The 23000-nt window shown below is 46.3% G+C and overlaps 2 protein-coding genes across 4 annotated transcripts in view; one reads left to right on the plus strand and one right to left on the minus strand.

Moving 5' to 3' along the window:
* Positions 1–11062, minus strand: part of AK3 (adenylate kinase 3) — a 64245-nt gene extending 53183 nt beyond the window's left edge. Inside the window, exon 1 of one of the 2 annotated variants that reach the window (XM_068105205.2) lies at positions 10561–11062. In XM_068105205.2, the coding sequence (XP_067961306.1) occupies positions 10561–10705 (145 nt within the window). In that variant the 5' untranslated portion in view covers positions 10706–11062. The remainder of the gene's footprint in view (positions 1–10560) is intronic. The other variant, XM_068105204.2, reaches the window with a different exon arrangement.
* JAK2 (Janus kinase 2) overlaps positions 10790–23000 on the plus strand; it is a 324490-nt gene continuing 312279 nt past the window's right edge. Inside the window, exon 1 of one of the 2 annotated variants that reach the window (XM_078779492.1) lies at positions 10790–10897. The gene's annotated coding sequence lies outside the window, so the exon portion shown is untranslated. Of the gene's footprint in view, positions 10898–11461; positions 11481–23000 lie in introns of those variants that run through there. The other variant, XM_078779484.1, reaches the window with a different exon arrangement.

Genomic DNA, 23000 nt, shown 5'->3' on the forward strand with positions numbered 1-23000 from the left:
ATAAAATGAGCCTAAAATTCCTTCTTTGTTCAAATCACAAAATTTATCTCAGGAACTGTCTAAATACTTTTCGTCTTTTAGTATAGCCTTTACCAAAATATTATTTCCTTCTGTAAATTATATTAATATCGCTGATTTTGACTAGTTATTCTCAGGTTAACTTTTTAATTTCCTAATTTTATAAATGCTTTTCATTGCTTGGCTTTTGTTAATGTATGTACTATATAGTTATACTCGTCCACAATCAATTGAATGAGATAAACCCATTTTTGATAACACAATTCAGTAAAAGTATTGTGCAGCCTCTCCTTTAAAGTATGGCTAATCATGCCATACATTTAATAAGAAATAACTAACTATACGAGGCTACAGTCACGTGAAAAAGTTAATACACCCCATGTAAAGTTTTGACTTTTTCAACATATTCCAACATACAGCTATTTGATCTTCATTTCAACAATATTGAAAGATAAAGGTGATATAATATAACAAATATCATGAAACATTTACATTTTGTAGTCCATTGTATAATTTAAATAAACACAAATGCAAATTTTGCATGTGGAAAAAGTAAGTGCACCCTTGGCTCCAATAGGTGGTATTGCCCCCTTTGGCAGAAACAACCTCAAGTAGGTGTTCCTTATAACTTATAACGCTTATTAAAGCGTTTCTTATAACTGTCTACCATAGTCCGTGGGCTGAGTAGGGTTTACATGCACCCCCCCCCCCACACCCCCCCCCCCCCCACAACTTAACTTCCCGGGTATGTCCATGTACCCCCCACCCTAGGGGTTAGGAAAAACCATGTTAACAGAAAAAAAACTCATTCCCAAGGTACCTCCCACGCATATTTTGATGGTACCCCCCCCCCCCTGTCAGTGATTTCCGAAAATTAGGGGTAGGCGAAATTCAAATGGCCATAACGTTTTACCTCGTCATCCTATGGTTGCATATGACCCCTCAAAATGTTTGTCCTGGGACACTCTTTACAATGATATGTGTTATATGCAAATGAGGTCACTAATGAGGTCACCAGAGGTCAAACTATGAGGGAATGAGTTTTCTATAACCTTCTTTCTGAAGGCCTCAGAGAGCTCTTCTTATATATATATATATATATATATATATATATATATATATATATATATATATATATATATATATATATATATATATATATATATATATATATATATATATACATATATATATCTGTGTCTCAATGAGGATGTAAAATGAAGTAAAACACTTGAAAACGGATATTTTGTAGCATGTAGTTGTTACTGTTATCTTTGTGAATGTGCAGGTCCTGTTTCTTCTTCCTCCACCCGGAAAGACAGGCCCCGGAAAGACATCTTTATGATTAAGCAAACAAATATTTATTACAAATAAATCAATCATTAGCTTTCCAACAAGCACCCCCCCGCCCCCCCCCCCCCCCCCCCCACACACACACACACAATGTTGTGTTGTACTTCACAAACATTCTGCTCTATAATTTGCTCAGTCACCTACCATCTGCGTGGAGACGACCAACATCACCTTCGTCAAACATCCTAGCAGCTTACACATAGCGTGAGCAAACATCACTTCTGCTTTGCTGAGAAGCTCAGTGTTAGATGCTTTGGTTTGAACCTCTGCATAAAATGAGTGAAATTAAACATTTTGAAAAATTTGAATTATTCTCACTCCAATTTCAACATCACCACAATGCATATTGTTTAGTTGTTCAAACTTTCTTCATATAAGAAGACGACAAGATAACCCTGTTCCACCATGCTGTTATAAGCGAATTCCTTCCCAATTGTGTGTGGAATATTTTGGGAGTTTGCTGGGAATATCCTTTGACAGCATAATAGTCACGAACTGTTAAGACTGCCAACGTTTCTCGGTGAAGTAAATCGACAAAAAGGTAATTACATGTTGGATGGAATGAATAGTTTGGGGTTATATATATATATATATACATACACACACAGACAAGGCATTTAATATGGAATATTTTTTTTGTGGGGTTGAACTTACTTTTCAAGATGTCTTAGAACCAAAAGTTCATTGGAATTATGTTGAAATTATTCTAGATTTTGTTAATGTGATCTTTAAAAGAAACAAAAACCACATTTGACATTTCGAAACAAATAAATTGATCCTTGAAAGTGATGTGAACTGATATCGAACTCAATTCATGGACAGTACTGTGTTAAACTTCTGTACGTTTTCCAGAAGTATGTCTTCATTTTGCACATTAGCCAAAAATTTATTTAACAAAACCAAAAGTTAAATTATGACTGGGATTACGGACAGTAAAATTACAGTTCGGTACTTCGTGTAACCCCCACGAGCATTCAGGAGAGCACGTACACGTTGAGGCATGCTGTTCACGAGATTTGCCAAGGTTTGGACAGGAATCGCTTGCCATGCAGTGACAATAGCCTGCTGCAATTCATGCACAGAGGTCGGCTGCTGGTCCAAGTGGTCGATTTGACGCGTTAATTCTGCCCACAAGTTCTCTATCGGATTCATATCCGGGGACATGGCAGGCCACTCCATATGCTCTACACCACGGTCAGCAAGAAAGTGTTGGATCATGTGAGCACGATGAGGCCGTGCATTGTCATCTTGGAAGGCAAAGTTTCCTCGAAAGGCTGCACGAGCAAATGGAAGCAATGTTTCTTCCAGAATGGCCCTGTACTTGAACTGGTTCAGGTTTCCATTCAGAACAACCAGGTCAGTTTTGCCCCTGCATGAAAAGCAGCCCAAACGGTCACCCCACCACCTCCAGCTTGGACTCTTGGCACTATACAATCTTTGTTGTAGGCTTCATGCACTTGTCTGCGCATTCGGACGTGGCCATCTTGACCATAGACCAGAAATCTAGACTCGTCACTGAAGATCACGTGATTCCAGTGTCCTGGCTGCCATTGATGGTGCTCCCTGGCCCACTGCAATCGGCGCTGGCGGTGTTGTCTGGTCAGGCGTGGCTTTCTCAGGGGACGCCTGGCACGATAGCCTGCTTGAACCAGTCGTTGGTTGACTAGCCTTCTGGATACAGGCACATTTGTCAGTTGCTGCCAGTCAGCCCTAAGCCGATTAGCCCTAAGCCTGTATCCGAAGCGACGCTTGCCTGTATCCGAAGGCGAAGCGACGCTTTATTTGTGCAACACTGAACTTTTTGGATTTTCCTGTTACCTCTAATAAGTTACTCTTGTTGGTGCGAAATGTCGGAGACTGTTCCCGTTCCGGCAGAAGTTTCAACTTCGTTCTCGTCTGTCAAGCGAGGGAAGAATAAACCTGGCGCTTCCAAGATCCCGAAGAAGACTGACGGCACCCTTTCGGAAAAGATCATCAAGGTGGTGGGATCGAGCAAGGAGCGAAATGGTATGTTGCTTGTCGCCTTGAAAAAGGCCCTGGGAGCAGATGGCTATAATCTCCAACGGAATTCCGTTCGTATCAATTTGGCCCTAAGACGTATCAATTTGGCCCAAGCCCTAAGACTTGGTACGGCCATTGCGGACTAACCGGTGCAGCTGGCGATCATCCCTCCTTGTGGTTCTGCGGGGACGTCCTGGCCTCGGTATTGGAGTAGGGACACCCCTCTGAGCATTTCGTTTTAGGATCTTTGACACCTGACATTGAGTGATGCCATACTGCCGAGCAATAGCACGCTGTTTCATGCCGTAATTTCGTAAAGCCACCACTCCATGACAAACAGCATTGTCGAGTTGACGGACCATATCCAGAGGAAGCGGCAATAACTTTTGGAGACGTGCAGCAGTTGTTTTCCACTAATACAGAACGCAACAACCCTTGTATACCCGACTGTGAAGCCAATCATCAAATGCACCTGTCCGTACATTTTGCCACGCCACCTGTGATATAATCCTGTTGTTGAATTCTTGCTGCGACAGACAATCAGTGACATGGTTCTTTTAACAAATAAATCACCAAAGTGTAAAAGAAACTCACCAGATTGATATACTGAGTTAAGAAAGTAAACCCGTCAAGAAAAAAAAAAATCCATATTAAATGCCAAGTCTGTATATATATAGAGATATATATATGTGTATATATATATATATATATATATATATATATATATATATATATATATATATATATATATATATATATATATATATATGCAGCTGGCGATAGAGAACGTGTGGGCGAAAAAAAAATAATCCATATTAAATGCCAAATATATATATATATATATATAAAATTTCAAAACACACCTGGTCACAAGTGTGCCTCACTGACCGGGTCCTCAGTCGAGGTCCTCAGCATCATCCCGTTTCGGCCCTTCAACCTCAATACGGCCAGCCAAGGTGGGCCAGCAGGGGCACATACGCCTACACATGCAGCAGCTACACCCGGATGCGAAAAACACCCTCCTCATGGAAGCCTCTCCTCAGTGAAAGACACATGAAAGCCCGCTTGGAGTTTGCAAAAAATCACCTAAAGGACTCTCAGACTGTGAGAAACAAGATTATGTGGTCTGATGAAACCAAGATTGAACTGTTTGGCTTCCGTCTGGCCACTCTGCCATAAAGCCCAGATCGTTGGAGTGTTGCAGTGATGGTTGTCCTGGAAGTTTCTCCCATCTCCACACAGGATCTCTGGAGCTCAGCCAGAGTGACCATCGGGTTCTTGGTCACCGCTATTACCAAGGCCCTTCTCCCCCGATTGCTCAGTTTGGCCGCGCGGCCAGCTCTAGGAAGAGTCCTGGTTGTTCCAAACTTCTTCCATTTAAGAATTATGGAGGCCACTGTGCTCTTGGGAACCTTCAATGCAGCAGAAAATTTTTTGTAGGCTTCCCCAGATCTGTGCCTCGACACAATCCTGTCTCTGAGCTCTGCAGGCAGTTCCTTCGACCTCATGGCTTGGTTTTTGCTCTGATATGCATTGACAGGTGTGTGCCTTTCCAAATCATGTCCAAACAATTGAATTTACCACAGGTGGACTCCAATCAAGGTGTGGAAACATCTCAAAGATGATCAAGAGGAATGGGAGGCACCTGAGCTAAATTTCAAGTGTCATAGCAAAGGGTATGAATACTTTTGTCAATGTGATGTTTCAGTTTTTTCTTTTTAATAAATTTGCAAAACTTTCTAAAATCCTGTTTTCTCTTTGTCATTATGGGGTATTGAGTGTAGATTGATGAGGGAAAAAATGAATTTAAACGATTTCAGCATCAGGCTGCAACATAACAAAATGTGAAAAAAGTGAAGGGGTCTGAATACTTTCTGAATGCACTGTATATCACACGATCAGCTCATGACTGGTAATAAATAATCATGACTGCTGGCTTCTCAAATGTTGGGATTACTCCGAAGAATGCTTCTGATGCACCTCCACTGCACAGATACGAGCGTAACAGAAATCCACCTGATTACCTCGATCTGTAGGGGACTTACTAGTTTCTTCTCTTAAGAAGGGGAGAATGTCAGATTGCCATTCCTGGTTGTAATTCCAGATCCTTCGATTACCCATAATTCACTGTGATATTCAAGATGGATACTGTATGGTGTTGTGTGGTCAGATAGTCGCCGAATAAAATACGGTTGTGCTGTTCTGGCTGAATAAATTGAGATCGGCCGAAGTTGTCGGAGTGCAAATGAATCAAGCCTGTCTTTTCGACACTCCCTTCAGCTTATCTCAACTTCATCGCACATACGTACTTTGTGTGCATCATTTGTTCTCTAAATCAAAAGTTCATTCTGGGATTCTTTAACTTTCTGTTTGTTGTAAATGCAAAAAGCTATTGTGAAATTTCCATTCTCCTCTACGGTTTGGTTTATATGTGTCCCTCAATAGAAGGATAGGTTCATGAATCATTTCATGTCTGCTCCCTACAATCTTGTCTTATTTTAAATTCAAAATTCGAACATTGGTTGGATGTTGGTCTAACATTGGACTTTATTTAACTTCCAAAGATCTGACGGTTTGGGCGCAAAAAAAAGTAGGTCAAGGACAAGATCACATCTAAAGGACCAGAAATTGATTCAAGCCACTCAAATTATGTTAAAAGTGTTTGCCAACGTTTCCCCCAAAATGCCGCTCGGGTTCTGTTTTAAGGAGAATCCACCCAGACTATATATACATCATTTTCAGAATCAACTTGCATTTCCGCAATCATTAATTCTCCAGATGTCTAGAATTTTAATAGCCAGGGTACCAGAACATAATAGCTATTTTCCTGAGATGTACAACCTAAATGCAAACGGATACCTTCCTCGAAGGGTTAGATTGTTTGCATTCAGGGTTAGGTTATCTGTTGACGGATTGATTTTCCTCGAAGGAACATTGTTTTTTGAACAATTTGAAGTTTTTTGAATTAAAAAAAAAAATTCAAATCAAAACAATCAAATTCAAATTCAAAATTCAAATTTTGTTTTGATTTTGAATTCAAAATTCAAAAATTAAAATCAAATTCAAAATTCAAAATTCAAATTCAAATCAAAAATCAAAACAAACAATCAAATTTTGAACAATTTGAACAATTCAATTTTTGAACAATTTTTTGAACAATTTCATTGAACATTGAACATTAATTTTCCTCGAAACAGATACCTTCCTCGAAGGGTTAGATTGTTTGCATTTAGGGTTAGGTTATCTGTTGACGGATTGATTTTCCTCGAAGGAACATTGTTTTTTGAACAATTTGAAGTTTTTTGAATTAAAAAAAAAAAAATTCAAATCAAAACAATCAAATTCAAATTCAAAATTCAAATTTTGTTTTGATTTTGAATTCAAAATTCAAAAATTAAAATCAAATTCAAAATTCAAAATTCAAATTCAAATCAAAAATCAAAACAAACAATCAAATTTTGAACAATTTGAACAATTCAATTTTTGAACAATTTTTTGAACATTGAACATTGATTTTCCTCGAAACAGATACCTTCCCCGAAGGGTTAGATTGTTTGCATTTAGGGTTAGGTTATCTGTTGACGGATTGATTTTCCCCATCCAAAGGAAAGCGTACCAGCTAGAAGATGGAAAGGATGTAGCACCCCTTACCGGTATTGTTCCAGCTAGAAGAGCAGTTCCAATCATAATAGGCTGAACCATACACAAATCCAGGAAAAGTCAGCTCAGAAACAACAATTGGTGGAGAAACTACAACTCACCCTTCCACAATGGGCCGAAGTCGGCCAACTTTGTATCTGGCTCGACTTTATTTAGCTTCCAAAGATCTGACAGTTTGGGTGTATGCAAGCGTACAATTCAGAAGCAAACATTTTCGCTTTCACACTGTGATGTAGATGTTAACTAAAAACGAAATTTGACTAAAATCAAGTATTCTACATTAATGGTCCCAAATAATTCCACCCTTTTGTGGTGGCAGCCACATGATGTTACACTCTCCAAAACACTAAATCCTGAGCATCCTTTATCACGTTCTTGTCCACCGTAGTTTTGTTCTTCTCCTTTTGCATCTGCCAACCCCATCCATATCAAAGACCCACCTGACCACGTATCCATTCCTTGCGACTAAACGGGTGTAGGACATTCCCCCCCCCCCCCCCCTGTCATATCCCGCCCTCCGTCATATTCCCCCCTGGACATATTCCCTCCCAGGACACATTCCCCCCCTGACATATCCCCCCCCCCCCCCCGTCATATTCCCCCTCGCATATATGAAACTTTACCACCAGTAAATTTATCGCATTATATTAGTTTTCTTTGAGGGGCATTTAGAAGTTGAATAGACTATAACTAACTAGCAGGGATGAATTGGTTGATATAGGTCTGATTTAAAACGGTTAATTTTCACGGGTACTGGTACACTGGAGGAGATGTGTGGATTACAACTTTTTAGTTTACGAACCCTAACCCTAACAACCCTAACCCTAACAACCCTAACCCTAACAACCCTAACCCTAATCCTAACAAGCTTAACCCTAACCCTAACAACCCTAACCCTGAAATTTTACCACCTAACCTAATCTAACCCTAACCCCCTAGGTTTTGTTAACCCATTTTAATATGTCCAGGGGGGGTGGGGGGGGATATGACAGTGGGGGAAATTGACAGGGGGGGAATGTGACCGTACACCAGAATAAACATACACTACATGACCAAAAGTATGTGGACACCTGAACATCACATCTCATTCCAAAATCATGGCCATTAATATGGAGTCGGTCCCCCCCCCCCCCCCATCCCCCCCTTGCTGCTATAACAGCCTCCACTCTTCTGGGAAGGCTTTCCACTGGATGTTAGAACATTTCTGCAGGGATTTGCTTCCATTCAGCCACAAGAGCATGAGTGAGGTCGGGCACTGATTTTGGGTAATTAGGCCTGGCTGGCAGTCGGCGTTCCAATTCATCCCAAAGGTGTTCGATGGGGTTGAGGTCAGGGCTCTGTGCAGGCCAGTCAAGTTCTTCCACACTGATCTCAACAAACCATTTTTTTGTACACTGAATCGAGGCTCGTGAAAGAGCTGACAACCACAAGGGAAAGACAGCACAGGGGGACCACGAGGGAAAGACAGCACAGGGGGACCGCGAGGGAAAGACAGCACAGGGGGACCGCGAGGGAAAGACAGCACAGGGGGACCGCGAGGGAAAGACAGCACAGGGGGACCACGAGGGAAAGACAGCACAGGGGGACCACGAGGGAAAGACGGCACAGGGGGACCACGAGGGAAAGACGGCACAGGGGGACCACGAGGGAAAGACAGCACAGGGGGACCGCGAGGGAAAGACAGCACAGGGGGACCGCGAGGGAAAGACAGCACAGGGGGACCGCGAGGGAAAGACAGCACAGGGGGACCGCGAGGGAAAGACAGCACAGGGGCACCGCGAGGGAAAGACAGCACAGGGGCACCGCGAGGGAAAGACAGCACAGGGGCACCGCGAGGGAAAGACAGCACAGGGGCACCGCGAGGGAAAGACAGCACAGGGGCACCGCGAGGGAAAGACAGCACAGGGGCACCGCGAGGGAAAGACAGCACAGGGGCACCGTGAGGGAAAGACAGCACAGGGGCACCATGAGGGAAAGACAGCACAGGGGGACCATGAGGGAAAGACAGCATTTCTGTCATTTCATTTCTGTATGGACCTTGCTTTGTGCATGGGGACATTGTCATGCTGAAACAGGAAAGGGCCTTCTCCAAACTGTTGCCACAAAGTTGGAAGCACACAATCGTCTAGAATGTCATTGTATGCTGCAGCGTTAACATTTCCCTTCACTGGAACTAAGTGGCCTAGCCTAAACCCAGACCATTATTCCTCCTCCACCAAACATTACAGATGGCACTATGCATTCGGGCAGGTAGCGTTCTCCTGGCATCCGCCAAACCCAGATTTGTCTGTTGGACTGCCAGATGTTGAAGCGTGATTCATCACTCCAGAGAACACGTTTCAACTGCTCCAGTCCAATGGCGGTGAGCTTTACACCAATCCAGCCGACGCTTGGCATTGCGCATGGTGATCTTTGGCTTCTGTGCAGCTGCTCAGCCATGGAAACCCATTTCATGAAGCTCCCGACAAACAGTTGCTGTGCTGATGTTGCTTCCACAGGCAGTTTGGAACTCGGTAGTGTGTGTTGCAACCGAGGACAGACAATATTTACGCACTAATCGCTTTACTAACTTACGTTAATCGCTTAAATTTACGTTAATCTAATCGCTTTACTAATTTATGTTAATCGCTTTACTTTACACTAATCACACTAATTTACGCACCAAGTCCAATCGATTCAGCACTTGACGGTCTCATTCTATGAGCTTGTGTGGCCTACCACTTCGCGGCTGAGCTGTTGTTGCTCCGAGACGATTCGACTTCACAATAACCGCACTTAGTTGACCGGGGCAGCTCTAGCAGGGCAGAAATTTGACGAACTGACTTGGAAAGGTGGCATCCTATGACGGTGCCACGTTGAAAGTCACTGAGCTCTTCAGTGAGGCCCATTCTACTGCCAATGTTTGTCTATGGAGATAGACACAGCATGGCTGTGTGTTTGATTGTATATACCTGTCAGCAATAGGTGTGGCTGACACAGCTGAATCCACCAATTAGAAGGGGTGTCCGCATACTTTTGGTCATGTAGTATATGTCCCAACCTTCACAGATGTGCTTCTCCTGGCTTTTCACTAATGTCACTTAATGCTGTACTGCACACCTCATGATATCCTCATTCCTATTCCCACACCTGGGGAGAGATCCCCATTTGCCCTCACAGCATCCATATCTCTGTTCTCTGCAGCAATCTTTCCTCTTCCTTTCCTAAGACGCAAGCCTCTGCCCCATTTAGGAGAACCGGTCCTTCTATCTTGTAAATTTTCACTCTCATCCCAATCAGAATCTTTGTCTTTTGTCACCCTCAAATCATCCTATCCACTTAAAAATCAAAGTAAAATTAATCAATTTGTGAAGTCAAGCCAAAAAAGGAAAAGGCTGTCTCCCGAAACTCTACGATGGAACCTGGGACGTTGTCCCAACAGAGAGACTTCTGTCGCTGATACGAATCATGGAACCTACGCAATCACTCGCGACCATTGATGGCATATGTGTCCACTCACAGCCCTTCCTGATTCAGCGCTTCACGTACCCGTGCTCCGAGAGATGTTGCCTCTGAGTAGATCCCCGCAGGACACGGGACGTAGGCCAAAGTGCTCACGGATCCGTTCGGAGATCGTTCCCTTCCCAGAACCCGGAGGTCCCAGGATGACAGCTTGGAACGCGCGCCGCGCCATTTCCCACGCCCGCGGAGCAATGGGTGTCGGGTTTTCTGTTCTATTCGCCGTGTTTATAATCTTCCCCTTTCATCGCACGCGTCCGGAGGAGATTCGTGATGGAATGGGGCCACGAATGGCGAATACCGGGTGCACTGTACGGGGGCGCGCGTTTCGGGGTGAAAACGCAATGCTTTCGTTCTCCTTGACCGGGTGAGAGGGGTGGGTGACATTTTATCTGATGTTTCAGTTTTGGCATTAATTTGTTCCTTTGTCGAAAAGAGATTCGACGAGGAAAGGCACGATATTCTCTTTATACAAAGGATTGTCTCAGAAAAATATTTCCTCTCACGCTCTCTCTTGGATCCTGTTCCTTTTGGGAAGGAAAACGTGACTATATTTGTTTCTCGAACTGTTGCCAATAATTTACGGCCACGTTGCTGCGTCAATAATGGTTCAGCTGGAATTTTCACTACATAGACATTTTCACGGTACATAGGCATTTTGATCAAATGTGCTGATAATCTGGAACCTCCCTGCACCACTCAAATAATGCGAAATGCACCTTTGGAACACTTCCTTTTTGACATCATGTGCTGATCAGAAGGGGCGGGTTGGGCAGGGGAGACGGAGGGTGGAAAGGGTTGAAAATATGGATGATCTTAAACGACCCGGGTCGGGTTGTCCGTCTGGCTATCCGTCTGTCCGTCCCTCCGTGATAGGTGTTCGTTACCGCGATAACTTGACAACGGATGAAGGGATCTTAGTCAAACTTGGTACAGGTGTGTATAATGAGGTAAAGATGACCTGATTCGATTTTGGGGTCACGAGGTCAAAGGGCAAAGGTCAGAGGTCATGTTAGGTAAAAATACGGTTACCGTGATAACTTGTGAACCAGTGATGGGATTCTGACCAAATTTGGTACAGTTATGTAGAATGATGTAAAGATGAACTGATTACATTTTGGGCTCAAGAGGTTAAAGGTCAAAGTCTGTAATAGGTCTATAACTTGAGAATGGCTGAAGTGATCTTATTCAAACTTAAGACAGGTGTGTATAATGATGTAAAGATTAAGTGATTAGATTTTGGGGTCAAAGGTCAAATCTGTAATAGGTCTACAACTTGAGAACGGCTGAAGTGATCGACTTCAAACTTGGGACAGGTATGTACAATGAGGTAAAGATGAACTGATTAGATTTTGGGGTCACGAGGTCAAAGAGCAAAGGCCAGAGGTCATGTTAAGTAAAAAAAATACTGTTACCATGATAACTTGTGAACCAGTGATGGGATTCTGACCAAATTTGGTACACTTATGTAGAATGATGTAAAGATGAACTGTTTACATTTTGGGGTCAAACGTCACAGGTCAAATATGTAATAGGTCTAAAACTTGAGAACGACTGAAGTTATCTAATTCAAACTTGGTACATGTATGTGTAATATTGTAAAGTTTAACTTATTAGATTTTGGCATCAAAGGTCAAAGGTCAAATCTGTAATAGGTCTATAACTTGAGAACGGCTGAAATGATATGTCAAACTTTGTACAGTGTATGTATAATATTGTAAAGATTCAGTGATTCGTTTTGGGGTCAAAGGTCAAATGTGTAATTTGTCTATAACTTGAGAATGGCTGAAGTGATCTAATTCAAATTTGGTACGGGTATGTATAATGATGTAACTATTAAATGATTAGAATTTGGGGTCAAGAGGTCAAAGGTTAAATTCTGTAATAGGTATATAACTCGAGAATGGTTGAAGTGATGTAATTCAAACTTAGTATGGGTATGTATAATGATGTAACTATTAAATGATTAGATTTTGGGTTCAATCAGTCAACGGTTAAAGGTCAAAGTCTGTAATAGGTCTATAAGTTGAGAATGACGAAAGGGATCTAATTCAAACTTGGTACAGATATGTATAATGATGTGAAGATTAACTGATTAGATTTTGGGAGTCCCGAAGTGAAAGGTCAGAGGTCATGTCAGGTAAAAATGTGAGAACTTGTGAACAGCTGAAGGGATTTAAATTAAAACTTGGTACAGGTATGTATAATGATGTAATCATGAACTGATTAAATTTTTTGGTCAATAGGTCAAAGAACAGGGGTCATGTCAGGTAAAAATGTGCTAACTTGGGCACAGCTGAATGGATTTAAATCAAACTTGATACAAGTATCATAATGATGTAATAACGTGGGCAAAGGGATATCGGTCGACGTCGTGACGTTGAAGAGAGCCGTTATAGTTTTTTAAAATATGTCATTCTATTTTAACATCAATCACACCCAGGTGCCAAAATTCCTAATGTTTAAACCCCAATTGGGAAGTGGAAAGGAGATGCTAAGGAGGTATTCTGATGGACCCAGCTTTGTCCATTTTGCCCAATGAGTCAGCTCTCACTGGGAGATGCACTTGGACATGACTAGGACGTGGAAACTCCCTTTAAGCCTGCAGTTTTGCAGTTTCACCCTGGGAACAGTGATTAAAACACGCTTAAAGGCACTGTTTGTCGTGCTTCCAAGATTTATAAATGGAAAAGGAAAGGGTGGACATAAGGAGGGTTCATGAGAGTAGAAAAGATGATGAGTATGGATGGTGGTGATCTGAAATTGGGGTAAACAGTCATCTTGAAGCTCGAAAGGGAAGAATGAGATTGAACAAAGTGAAGAGCGATTGTTGTCTGTCGTTTTACTGGTGAGCGAAAAGAGGAACAAATGAGTTGAGGTGAGCAGTGAGGCTGTGTTTTGGAAGTATCACAAGAAGTAGGTTACTGGGAGAACTTGTGTGCCTTGGAAAACCTTCGGGGGAGGAGTGGAGGGAGGGTGAACAGAGAACAGAAACGGAAGAGGGTGCAAGATAAAAAAAAGAAGTAAGCAGTTGAAGATAGAGAAGGCACTAACTTGTCTGAGACGTCAGAGCGACAAGTCTAGTGATTCAGATTAATCCCGGGCCATTCCAATTATTTTTCGGATGGCAGTTAAAGCAGGTGAGAAAATTCAAGTGACAGGGTTCTACTTTGGAGGAGGACACATTTGCAGTGAGGATGTGTGTGAGAAAGAAAGACGGGAATATAACAAAATATAGCAGAATATATAATATTGTTGCGGTTTTGTGTTTTTATAATAAAGGTTAATTTCCCCTCATAGTTTAGTTACACTACAACATGTAGCCTCGTTTAAAGCCCAGTTATTTCATCGTAAATGTAAGCGTAGACCTTTCCTGTGTTTAGTTTTGCAGTTGAGTAGGACAAGGAGAGTTAGGCCCTTTACGATGCCTCGATGCTTTGAGTTTTGGCGCGAAATACCACGAGGCCGGCCTGAACAAGTCGATCAAGGCCGAAGGAAGACGGGGCAGGAGGAGTGGGAGTGACCGGTAAGCACGAGCCGCCAATCAGGGCTCGAGGGGAGTGACTTACCACTGCGGCAAAAGGCGGGGATTGGAACATTCGATCGGGCCAGGGCGGAACGATATAACCCTGTGCCCAGAGCCCCCGCCTCAGTTATGAGCCGGGGTCCTCTGTTGAGTTACGGGTTATGAGTGGAGTTGAGCTGGAGTCAGATCCTCCGTTGAGTTATGAGGGGAGAGGCGCTCGTTGAGTTATAAGGCAGACGAGTTATAAGTCGGGGCCATATACGAGAGTTCACAGTTGGTACGAACGTTGGGATACGAACTTTGCCCTGTTCCCCGCGCTCCACGTAGTTGTATTAATCGCGCTGTGAAAGACAGCCGTGCCGGGCCACAGACGCGCGCATATTGCCTTCTGCCTGCCTTTGCTGAGATACGCGCCATGAGGATTTTCCCACCTGCCTGCCTGCCTTCGTCGGGATACGTGCGGTGACCGCCAGAGGGCCATGCCGGGTGAGCCGTTCCTGGAGGACCAAAGCCGGCGCGTTCAGTGCATGAACATTCTTCCTTCATCTCCCTGTATGTGTGAGTGGGCCCATTGTCTGGGGAAATAAGTTAAGACTGCTTAAGACTGCCCTGTGTCTCTTCTTCTTCTTCTTCTTCTACCATTGTACATTGTGTAAATAATAATTAAATCTGTTATTCCTTTGATTCGACCGCTTTTGTCTTTCCATCATTGACTTAGCATGGTACGAATTATATCGCTCTGATCGGGTTCCAATAGCAAGGTAACAGCACGGACCACATGGTACGCCATCTGCTCGGGTGTACTCAATTACGCGTGGTTCGTGTGAGACTTGATCCCCGCGTCCACGGTGGCGTGGGTACTTAGGTACGTGCAAAAATTGTCCCGAGACCCTTTTCCACGTCTGCCCGGAAGTGGCGACTCAGTCTCGCGGTTCGAAGACCCAAGGAGAACAAGGGCTTAATCTCCCCTTTGTAAGGGAACAGGCTTCGCAAAACCGCAACAATATGATAGGCTATCTTAGTATAATTCACCAAATGTCCATCCGTCTCTGTCTGTCCGTTCAAAGGTACCGCAAAAACGGCTGAACCGATCGCAACGATATTTTGGGTGGGTAATCCTGGCATCTCCTGGAGCAGCGTTTCTCAACCTTTGATGGCCCATGGCCCCCCTACCGAGTCGCTTAACATTCGTGGCCCCCTGCCCTTCAATAAAAGATGCAGATTTCGTTTTATGAAATTTATTTACTCAGTCTTAAAAGATAAATCAAAGTAAACATTTTTCTAAGCAATACAATCAATGAGACACTTGCTGTTGGGCTTGTCTGACGAGGCCTCTTATGTCCGGCTCCGTCTTGGACACAGCAAGGCGAATATCGTTCCCAACATCAAGACGGTTTCTGGACTTCGTTTTAATGGTCGCAAGGTCAGAAAATCCAGATTCGCAAAGATATTGTTACAGACACGACTTTGATGTTAAGGTGGGCCGAGCGGAATGGCCGTCGTGTCCGCACAAATTACCCGATTGTACTCGAACGTCGACGAAGCCGCGCTACGCTGGCTCAATAGGAAAGAGAAGACACCCGGCTGGGTTATAATGACACAATACGACACCAGGGGTTCAGTTCTCAAGACCTCCGGAGGAGGTTATATTCGTGCGGAAGGTCAGATTACAGGGACGAGAGGTACATCATAGGAAGACAGGCACTTAGACACAACCTTATATTATTCCCCACAGACCACAGAGAAACAGGACAAAAACTGACTCACACGGGGATTGATGACAAGGAAAGCGGGTATTCGATGGCCAGCACAAGGTGCACCTTGTGCTCAGGGACAGGATGGCGCGGCCCAACAGATGCAGGAGGTCTCTCAGCGCTCGAGGTGGCGTCTTGTCGTCTCAAGCTGGGGGCGCATCTTACGTCACGTCCGGCAAGCGGCTGCGTATATCCGGCGGGGAGTGACACGCCCTCGGCTCGTTAGCTCCGCCTCGTGGAATCGGCACGTTGCTTCTCATTGGGTGCGTGCGGGGGGGGTTACTGGCTCCGCCCCTGACGAGGAGCTGACAGCCAGCCCCTTCGGGGTAACCCCGTGGAGCGCATGGTCTGGAGCTAATCGAGCCGGTGTGAGGACGCATCCTCCCCCGCTCCGCCGCCATCTCCTCTGTTGTTGTTGTAATTGTTGTTGTAGTTGTTGTTATTGTTGTTGTTTGGGGAAGAAGATGGGAGGAGGTATGGGAAAGGTCCTAAACTCACTACTGATGCCATATAATCACATTCTGGTGCAACGAAGAGTCATAATTAATGGAAACGAGGCCTTAACTGACATAGATTAAGAATAACTAGGAAGATGTCCGAAAGTTGGCTACGTGTGGTGCGGTGGACCTGGGCACGACATTTAATGGGGGAATAAGGGGAAGGTCGGCTCTACTGATTGTTATTTACATGCAATGGGACTAGGGAATGGGGGATTGGGGAAAGTTGGGGAGTATTGGAGAAAATAGGGGAATATTTACAAGCGGATATGGAGGCCAAATTCCATATTCGCAACATTGCACCCTTCTCTACCCTCGGGGCGTCCCGACCCGATAAATTTTTACCTACTTTAGTGTGGCACGCAATGTAGTTCCCTCTACTATTAACTCTACCCTGAGTGCGACAGTTTTACAGATATTCACAAATGAGTAAATATGTCCCCCTGCGACGTTGCACCCTTCTCCTCACAGAAACACACCCACAGGATAACCGAATCCGGAAAGAATTCTCAAACTACACATACAGCCGGTAGGGAGCATTATTTACACGACTACGCTGCTATTTACACTACGATCCAGGACCTGTTTTTGGAGGAACACATGCAGATGTTATGCATAGAGAGAGCGCGCTTGCCAACATCGATACACCAACCCACGAGTGCTCTGTGGCCGACGGCCTTTAATAACGTGCAGAGCACCCTTCCCGAGCATCAAAAGCACCACCCCACCACCAATCGGTGCAGTCACCATTGTTCATTGGAATAAAAATAAATTCGACAACCCCTAACCCTGCAGGTGTCTCTTGCTCTTCTTGTGGTGCACTTGGTGTTAATTAACAGTGGTTCACCTTTATGGCATAGGTGCCACGTTGACCCATAGGTCCATCCCCGGGTGGTGCTTGGCCGCAAACGAACTGCGGTCCATTGTGGGTGGCCACAAACATTGCGGTCCATATGGTGTATCGATCCCGGCAGCCAACAGCGAAAGTGCAGGCCCACAACTGCGTAGCCAGCACCTCTCTCTCCTCTCTCTCTACCCCAAAGCCAGATCCTCGGAGGTGGGAGACAAAAGAAGAAACAAGTGAGTAAGGTGGTAAGGGCGCAAAAGTGCACGCAATATAAGGTAATGCACACTGGGGGCACATGGGAACCAGGTGAGACAGGTACGTTCCTATCGTACGCCCCCCCCCCCCCACCAGGTAACCTACATGGCCCCTCCCTTACTCCTTACTGTATCCACAAAACACAACACTACCCATAAACATCTACTTTACAAATCAACAAACATCCCTACTGTCTTCCCCGTTCCTCCCATAAACCAAATTCGTCTTCTCTCCCTCCTAACCAATCAAATTTGCCATTTTCAACTCTCATCAAAATTTGCCATCTCCAACTCAACATCATAATTTGCCATCACCAATTCATCATCAGTCCCTCCTAGGGAGGGAGAGATGGAATCACCCCAATGTCTCATCCACGTCGTGATGCGTCTCACAAATCCCCAGCAATCTCATTTCCTGCACACAGAACAAAGAAAACACAGGTGTGGAGTCATCATCATCACCACAGGTAAGTGGCTGCGTATGGTGCGACAGGTTCATCAATCCTAACTATCTCCTAAATGACTTTAACAACTTTACACTACCCGGGGGCTTTCTCCGGCCAAACCATTGGCCCTCTTACACTATGGGTTCTAAAAACCAATTCCCATTGGCCAAACTGTGGTGCTCTTCAATTTGGGGTCTCACTCCCCCGATTCATCTCCCAGTGCCCTCGCACAATTTCTGGGCTGCGGCGTGTACCTCTCCCAGTGGGTCTACCCACCTGCACACCTCCACCACTGCAGTTGCCTCCGAGCTTACCTGCTCCTCACCCTAACCTAACTACCTGGGGAAGGCCCTCTGGCTCTCTCCCCACTCCGTGCCCTCTCTGGCACTGGGCTGCCCGATCCACACCCGGGATCCTCAGGCACCCACTCACAACTACCGGCTCCCAGAGCCCACCTGCGGCCTCACCTGGCCGACATCCTCACAGTGGTGGAGTGCCCAACCAACTACACACACTAACAGGCTACACGCCCAGCCATTTCCACAACACTAATGCACCCATTCACAACACCATTCTGCAACCGCACCACAAATGCCAATATCCAACCACAATTTACCTGCACCCTCTACCTAACACTTACACTACCCGCCCCGGGTGCTCGTGAAAGGGGTCCACTCTTCCCCCATCCACACCTTCGCACCATGCACACCACTCCGTACCACTCACTCCAACTCTCTCCACACACCTGTACCTGCACACCTGTGCTCTCACACCTGGTGCCACCTGCACCCTTCTCTCCCCAAGCGCATTCGCGCTGATCCACACACTCACTACTCATACACTGCTCCACACACCTGTCCAGTTGCACACCTGTGCAATCACACCTGTTCAATTCTCACAAACACGGCATCATCTCAGCTAACTACTCCCTTCTGAAACTTGCGCTTCCCAGTCGTCCCTTTAAACTATTGCGCTCCCTCGTCATTATAATCCACACTAATCTACCTGCGTCCCCACTACAGGTATCAGTCACTAACTAACCTTAACGTTACCTAAGGTCATCTTCTCTAGATCCCTACACACAATATCCTAACCCACCCGGGCTAGTTTTCACTGCCATACACCCCATAAGCTATTGCTCCTCTGCCCCCCATGGGAAGGGTGGCAGGGATGCCATCCCACCACATCGGGGGTCTCTCACTACCAATTTTGCACATCAGATTTCAACAAATCAAAAATTTGGCCAATCACTGCCCATCCTCTGCCAATCACTACTGCCAATCCTTTGCCAATCATCAAATTTTGTTTTTCTCTAATTTTGGGTCCAAAACACTAACCTCATCACCCAGTCGACTCACTAATACCTCTCGGTGCGCCAATCCCTGTCCAAAGCCCGGCTTCGTAAAGCCAAGCAATGGATGCTGGTTGTTCTGTGCCAGCGGCTGGATACGTCCGGCACTCGGTGCAGGGATGGGGGTTTACCCGGGCCGAGATCCCACGCACCATCTCGGCACGGAGCCATCCAATGCCCCGATCTCGACCTGACGGCACGTCTCACCAAAAAGTGGTCGCCATGACGACCCTTTCTATCGGGCTGCCAGCTCCGCCTAGTGGAGCCCGGACGCGGCCGCTCCACGCGAGGCCCAGCGTGGATCGCGCACGGCGGTCCCTTCGAACCCGCCGTGGCTCGGATCTCCGCTGGTTCTCGCGGCACGCGAAGCCCGGCACGCACCGAGGGCCCGATTCGGCTAAAAGTCGACCTAACCTTTGACCCGGTTATCGTCGACGCCTCGCCTGCAGGCTTACATGCATACGCTACCCCTTTCGTGCTCATACATGCAGCCGTTCCCATTCTCCTCGTACCTTTCCTTACACACCCAGGTACACCCATTCCACTCACAGCCTTGGTCACACACCTGACCACCGAACATTTTGGCACACATTCGTTCGTAGCACACCTCACCAAAACACCTCTTCGCGCCCCCTCCTTGGTCACCTCCTCTGTGACAATCACAGGTGTGCCCTCATTCGCACACCCAACCATGTGCCTCACCACCAACTCCAGCGTGCATTCCCACTCACGCTCTACCATTCCAGGTGTGCATCCTTCCATCCCAGGTGTACATCCTCGCTCACCTGTCACAACTAACTCACGCTCCTTGTCACTCTCACTACTTTCACCTCCACTCGTGACAACGCACTCACCCTTACTCTTGACAGCACACTCTTTCCCCATGCACCTGTCCGTCACACACCTTTCTCGCGCACACTCTCCCGTTACACCCTCTGTAACACTCACCACAGGTGGACACTCTTCCTTACTTCTGACAGCGCACTCTTTCCTCATGCACCTGTCCGTCACACACCTTTCTCGCGCACACTCTCCCGTTACACCCTCTGTAACACTCACCACAGGTGGACACTCTTCCTTACTTCTGACAGCGCACTCTTTCCTCATGCACCTGTCCGTCACACACCTTTCTCGCGCACACTCTTGCGCACACTCTCCCGTCACACCCTCTGTAACACTCACCACCCCGCGCTTCCACGTGCTCCCTCGCACACGCGCTACGACCGACTCACTCTCGCCAGCACACTCACTCCTTGGTACACACTTTTTCCTCACACACCCCAGAGTCGGACTTTCTTGCACACCTCCATTTTCGCACACCAGACCTGTCGCACACTTCACCAACGGCCTTTCACGAACACCCGGATCCAAACCAATCCCCAAGCTTTTTAAATCCCCTGGCGCATCATACGCACGACCATATTGGTCACCACTTACACCGGGTCCTCTTCCTCTTCGCTTCTCCTCCATCACCTGCGAATCCCTCATCCGGTTAATGAGCACATCATCACGATCCAAACACAGACTTTGGACCAATTCTTTTATCTCCTCTTTTATCTCTTTCTTATCCCCTCTCCGTCGCTTCTTAATTTCACTCATCCCTTCTTCCACTTCTTCTAATTTGTGTTTCACCTCTTTTATTCCCCGGTACGTCTCCTCAAGCTCGTCCTCCAAGGCTACCTTGACCGTTTCCAGGTGCGTCCTCACCTGCCGGTCCTTCGTCTCCATTACCTCTATCACCTCGTCCAACCTCGTTGTCAGTCCCTCACGTACCATCTGACATTCCCTCTTTGTCGCTATCAAGTCGTTTTTTATGTCGTTTTGTGTCGCTTTCAACCCTCCTAATACCGCAGTGTTCCTTTGAACCTGCTCCACTAACTCCGTTTGTCCCACCGTCAGCTGCTCCACCTCCTGCGTCAGGTCCTCTATGCCCCCTTGTAACTTTACAGTCCCCTTTCTCACCTCCTTCTCCATGTGCTCCTTACAGTGCCTCACCTCCTCGCGCACTCCTCCGACCTCCTCACTCACACCTCTTCTAATCTCCTCTCCCTCTACCCCATTTTTCACTCCCTCTATCTGATTCTCCTGGGCAGCCATTCTATTTTCTACCCCCATTAACCCATTTTTCACCTCCTTTATCCCGTTGTCTAACCCCTCTCCGGTACCCCTCGCTTCGTCCCTCATTACCCCCAGTTGGCCCTCCAATCGCTCACTCCGAGCCCTCATTCGGTTCGTTATTTCTTCAATTTGGTTTCCCAATCGCTCACCCTGAGCATCCATCCGGTTCCCCAACCGCTCACCCAATCGCTCATTATCAGCCCTCGTTTCCTCCCTCATTTTCTCGCTATTCTGGGCCATAAGGGCCTTCATTTGTATGAAAAAAAGGCCCCAATCCATCGGGGGCGCTGCCACGGTCGCTGGCGCGGTGATCAGCGAGGCGCCATTTTGCGCGCCCGCTTCTTCGTGCGTGACGGCGCTATTTTGCGAACCTGCCGCCCTCACTGCTTCGCTCTCCTCCTGTCCCTCATTTTGGTCCTGGATCGACCCTACCTCACTCTCCCCTACCGGACCCCAGCCGTCTTGATCCGCCATAGCGCGACTTGCAAAATTCGAGTTTCGTAAAACAAAACAAATTTCGGCCGCTCCAAATTTTGACCAAATTTTTTTTTTTTTTCCTCTATTCGTTTTTTTTTCAAAATTTGGTCGGGCCTCGAATCCCACTCCTGACACCAATTGTTACAGACACGACTTTGATGTTAAGGTGGGCCGAGCGGAATGGCCGTCGTGTCCGCACAAATTACCCGATTGTACTCGAACGTCGACGAAGCCGCGCTACGCTGGCTCAATAGGAAAGAGAAGACACCCGGCTGGGTTATAATGACACAATACGACACCAGGGGTTCAGTTCTCAAGACCTCCGGAGGAGGTTATATTCGTGCGGAAGGTCAGATTACAGGGACGAGAGGTACATCATAGGAAGACAGGCACTTAGACACAACCTTATATTATTCCCCACAGACCACAGAGAAACAGGACAAAAACTGACTCACACGGGGATTGATGACAAGGAAAGCGGGTATTCGATGGCCAGCACAAGGTGCACCTTGTGCTCAGGGACAGGATGGCGCGGCCCAACAGATGCAGGAGGTCTCTCAGCGCTCGAGGTGGCGTCTTGTCGTCTCAAGCTGGGGGCGCATCTTACGTCACGTCCGGCAAGCGGCTGCGTATATCCGGCGGGGAGTGACACGCCCTCGGCTCGTTAGCTCCGCCTCGTGGAATCGGCACGTTGCTTCTCATTGGGTGCGTGCGGGGGGGGTTACTGGCTCCGCCCCTGACGAGGAGCTGACAGCCAGCCCCTTCGGGGTAACCCCGTGGAGCGCATGGTCTGGAGCTAATCGAGCCGGTGTGAGGACGCATCCTCCCCCGCTCCGCCGCCATCTCCTCTGTTGTTGTTGTAATTGTTGTTGTAGTTGTTGTTATTGTTGTTGTTTGGGGAAGAAGATGGGAGGAGGTATGGGAAAGGTCCTAAACTCACTACTGATGCCATATAATCACATTCTGGTGCAACGAAGAGTCATAATTAATGGAAACGAGGCCTTAACTGACATAGATTAAGAATAACTAGGAAGATGTCCGAAAGTTGGCTACGTGTGGTGCGGTGGACCTGGGCACGACATTTAATGGGGGAATAAGGGGAAGGTCGGCTCTACTGATTGTTATTTACATGCAATGGGACTAGGGAATGGGGGATTGGGGAAAGTTGGGGAGTATTGGAGAAAATAGGGGAATATTTAC

Source organism: Myxine glutinosa, chromosome 1 (genome assembly GCF_964187855.1).
Source record: "Myxine glutinosa chromosome 1, kmMyxGlut1.1, whole genome shotgun sequence".
Taxonomy (NCBI): Eukaryota; Metazoa; Chordata; class Myxini; order Myxiniformes; family Myxinidae; genus Myxine; species Myxine glutinosa.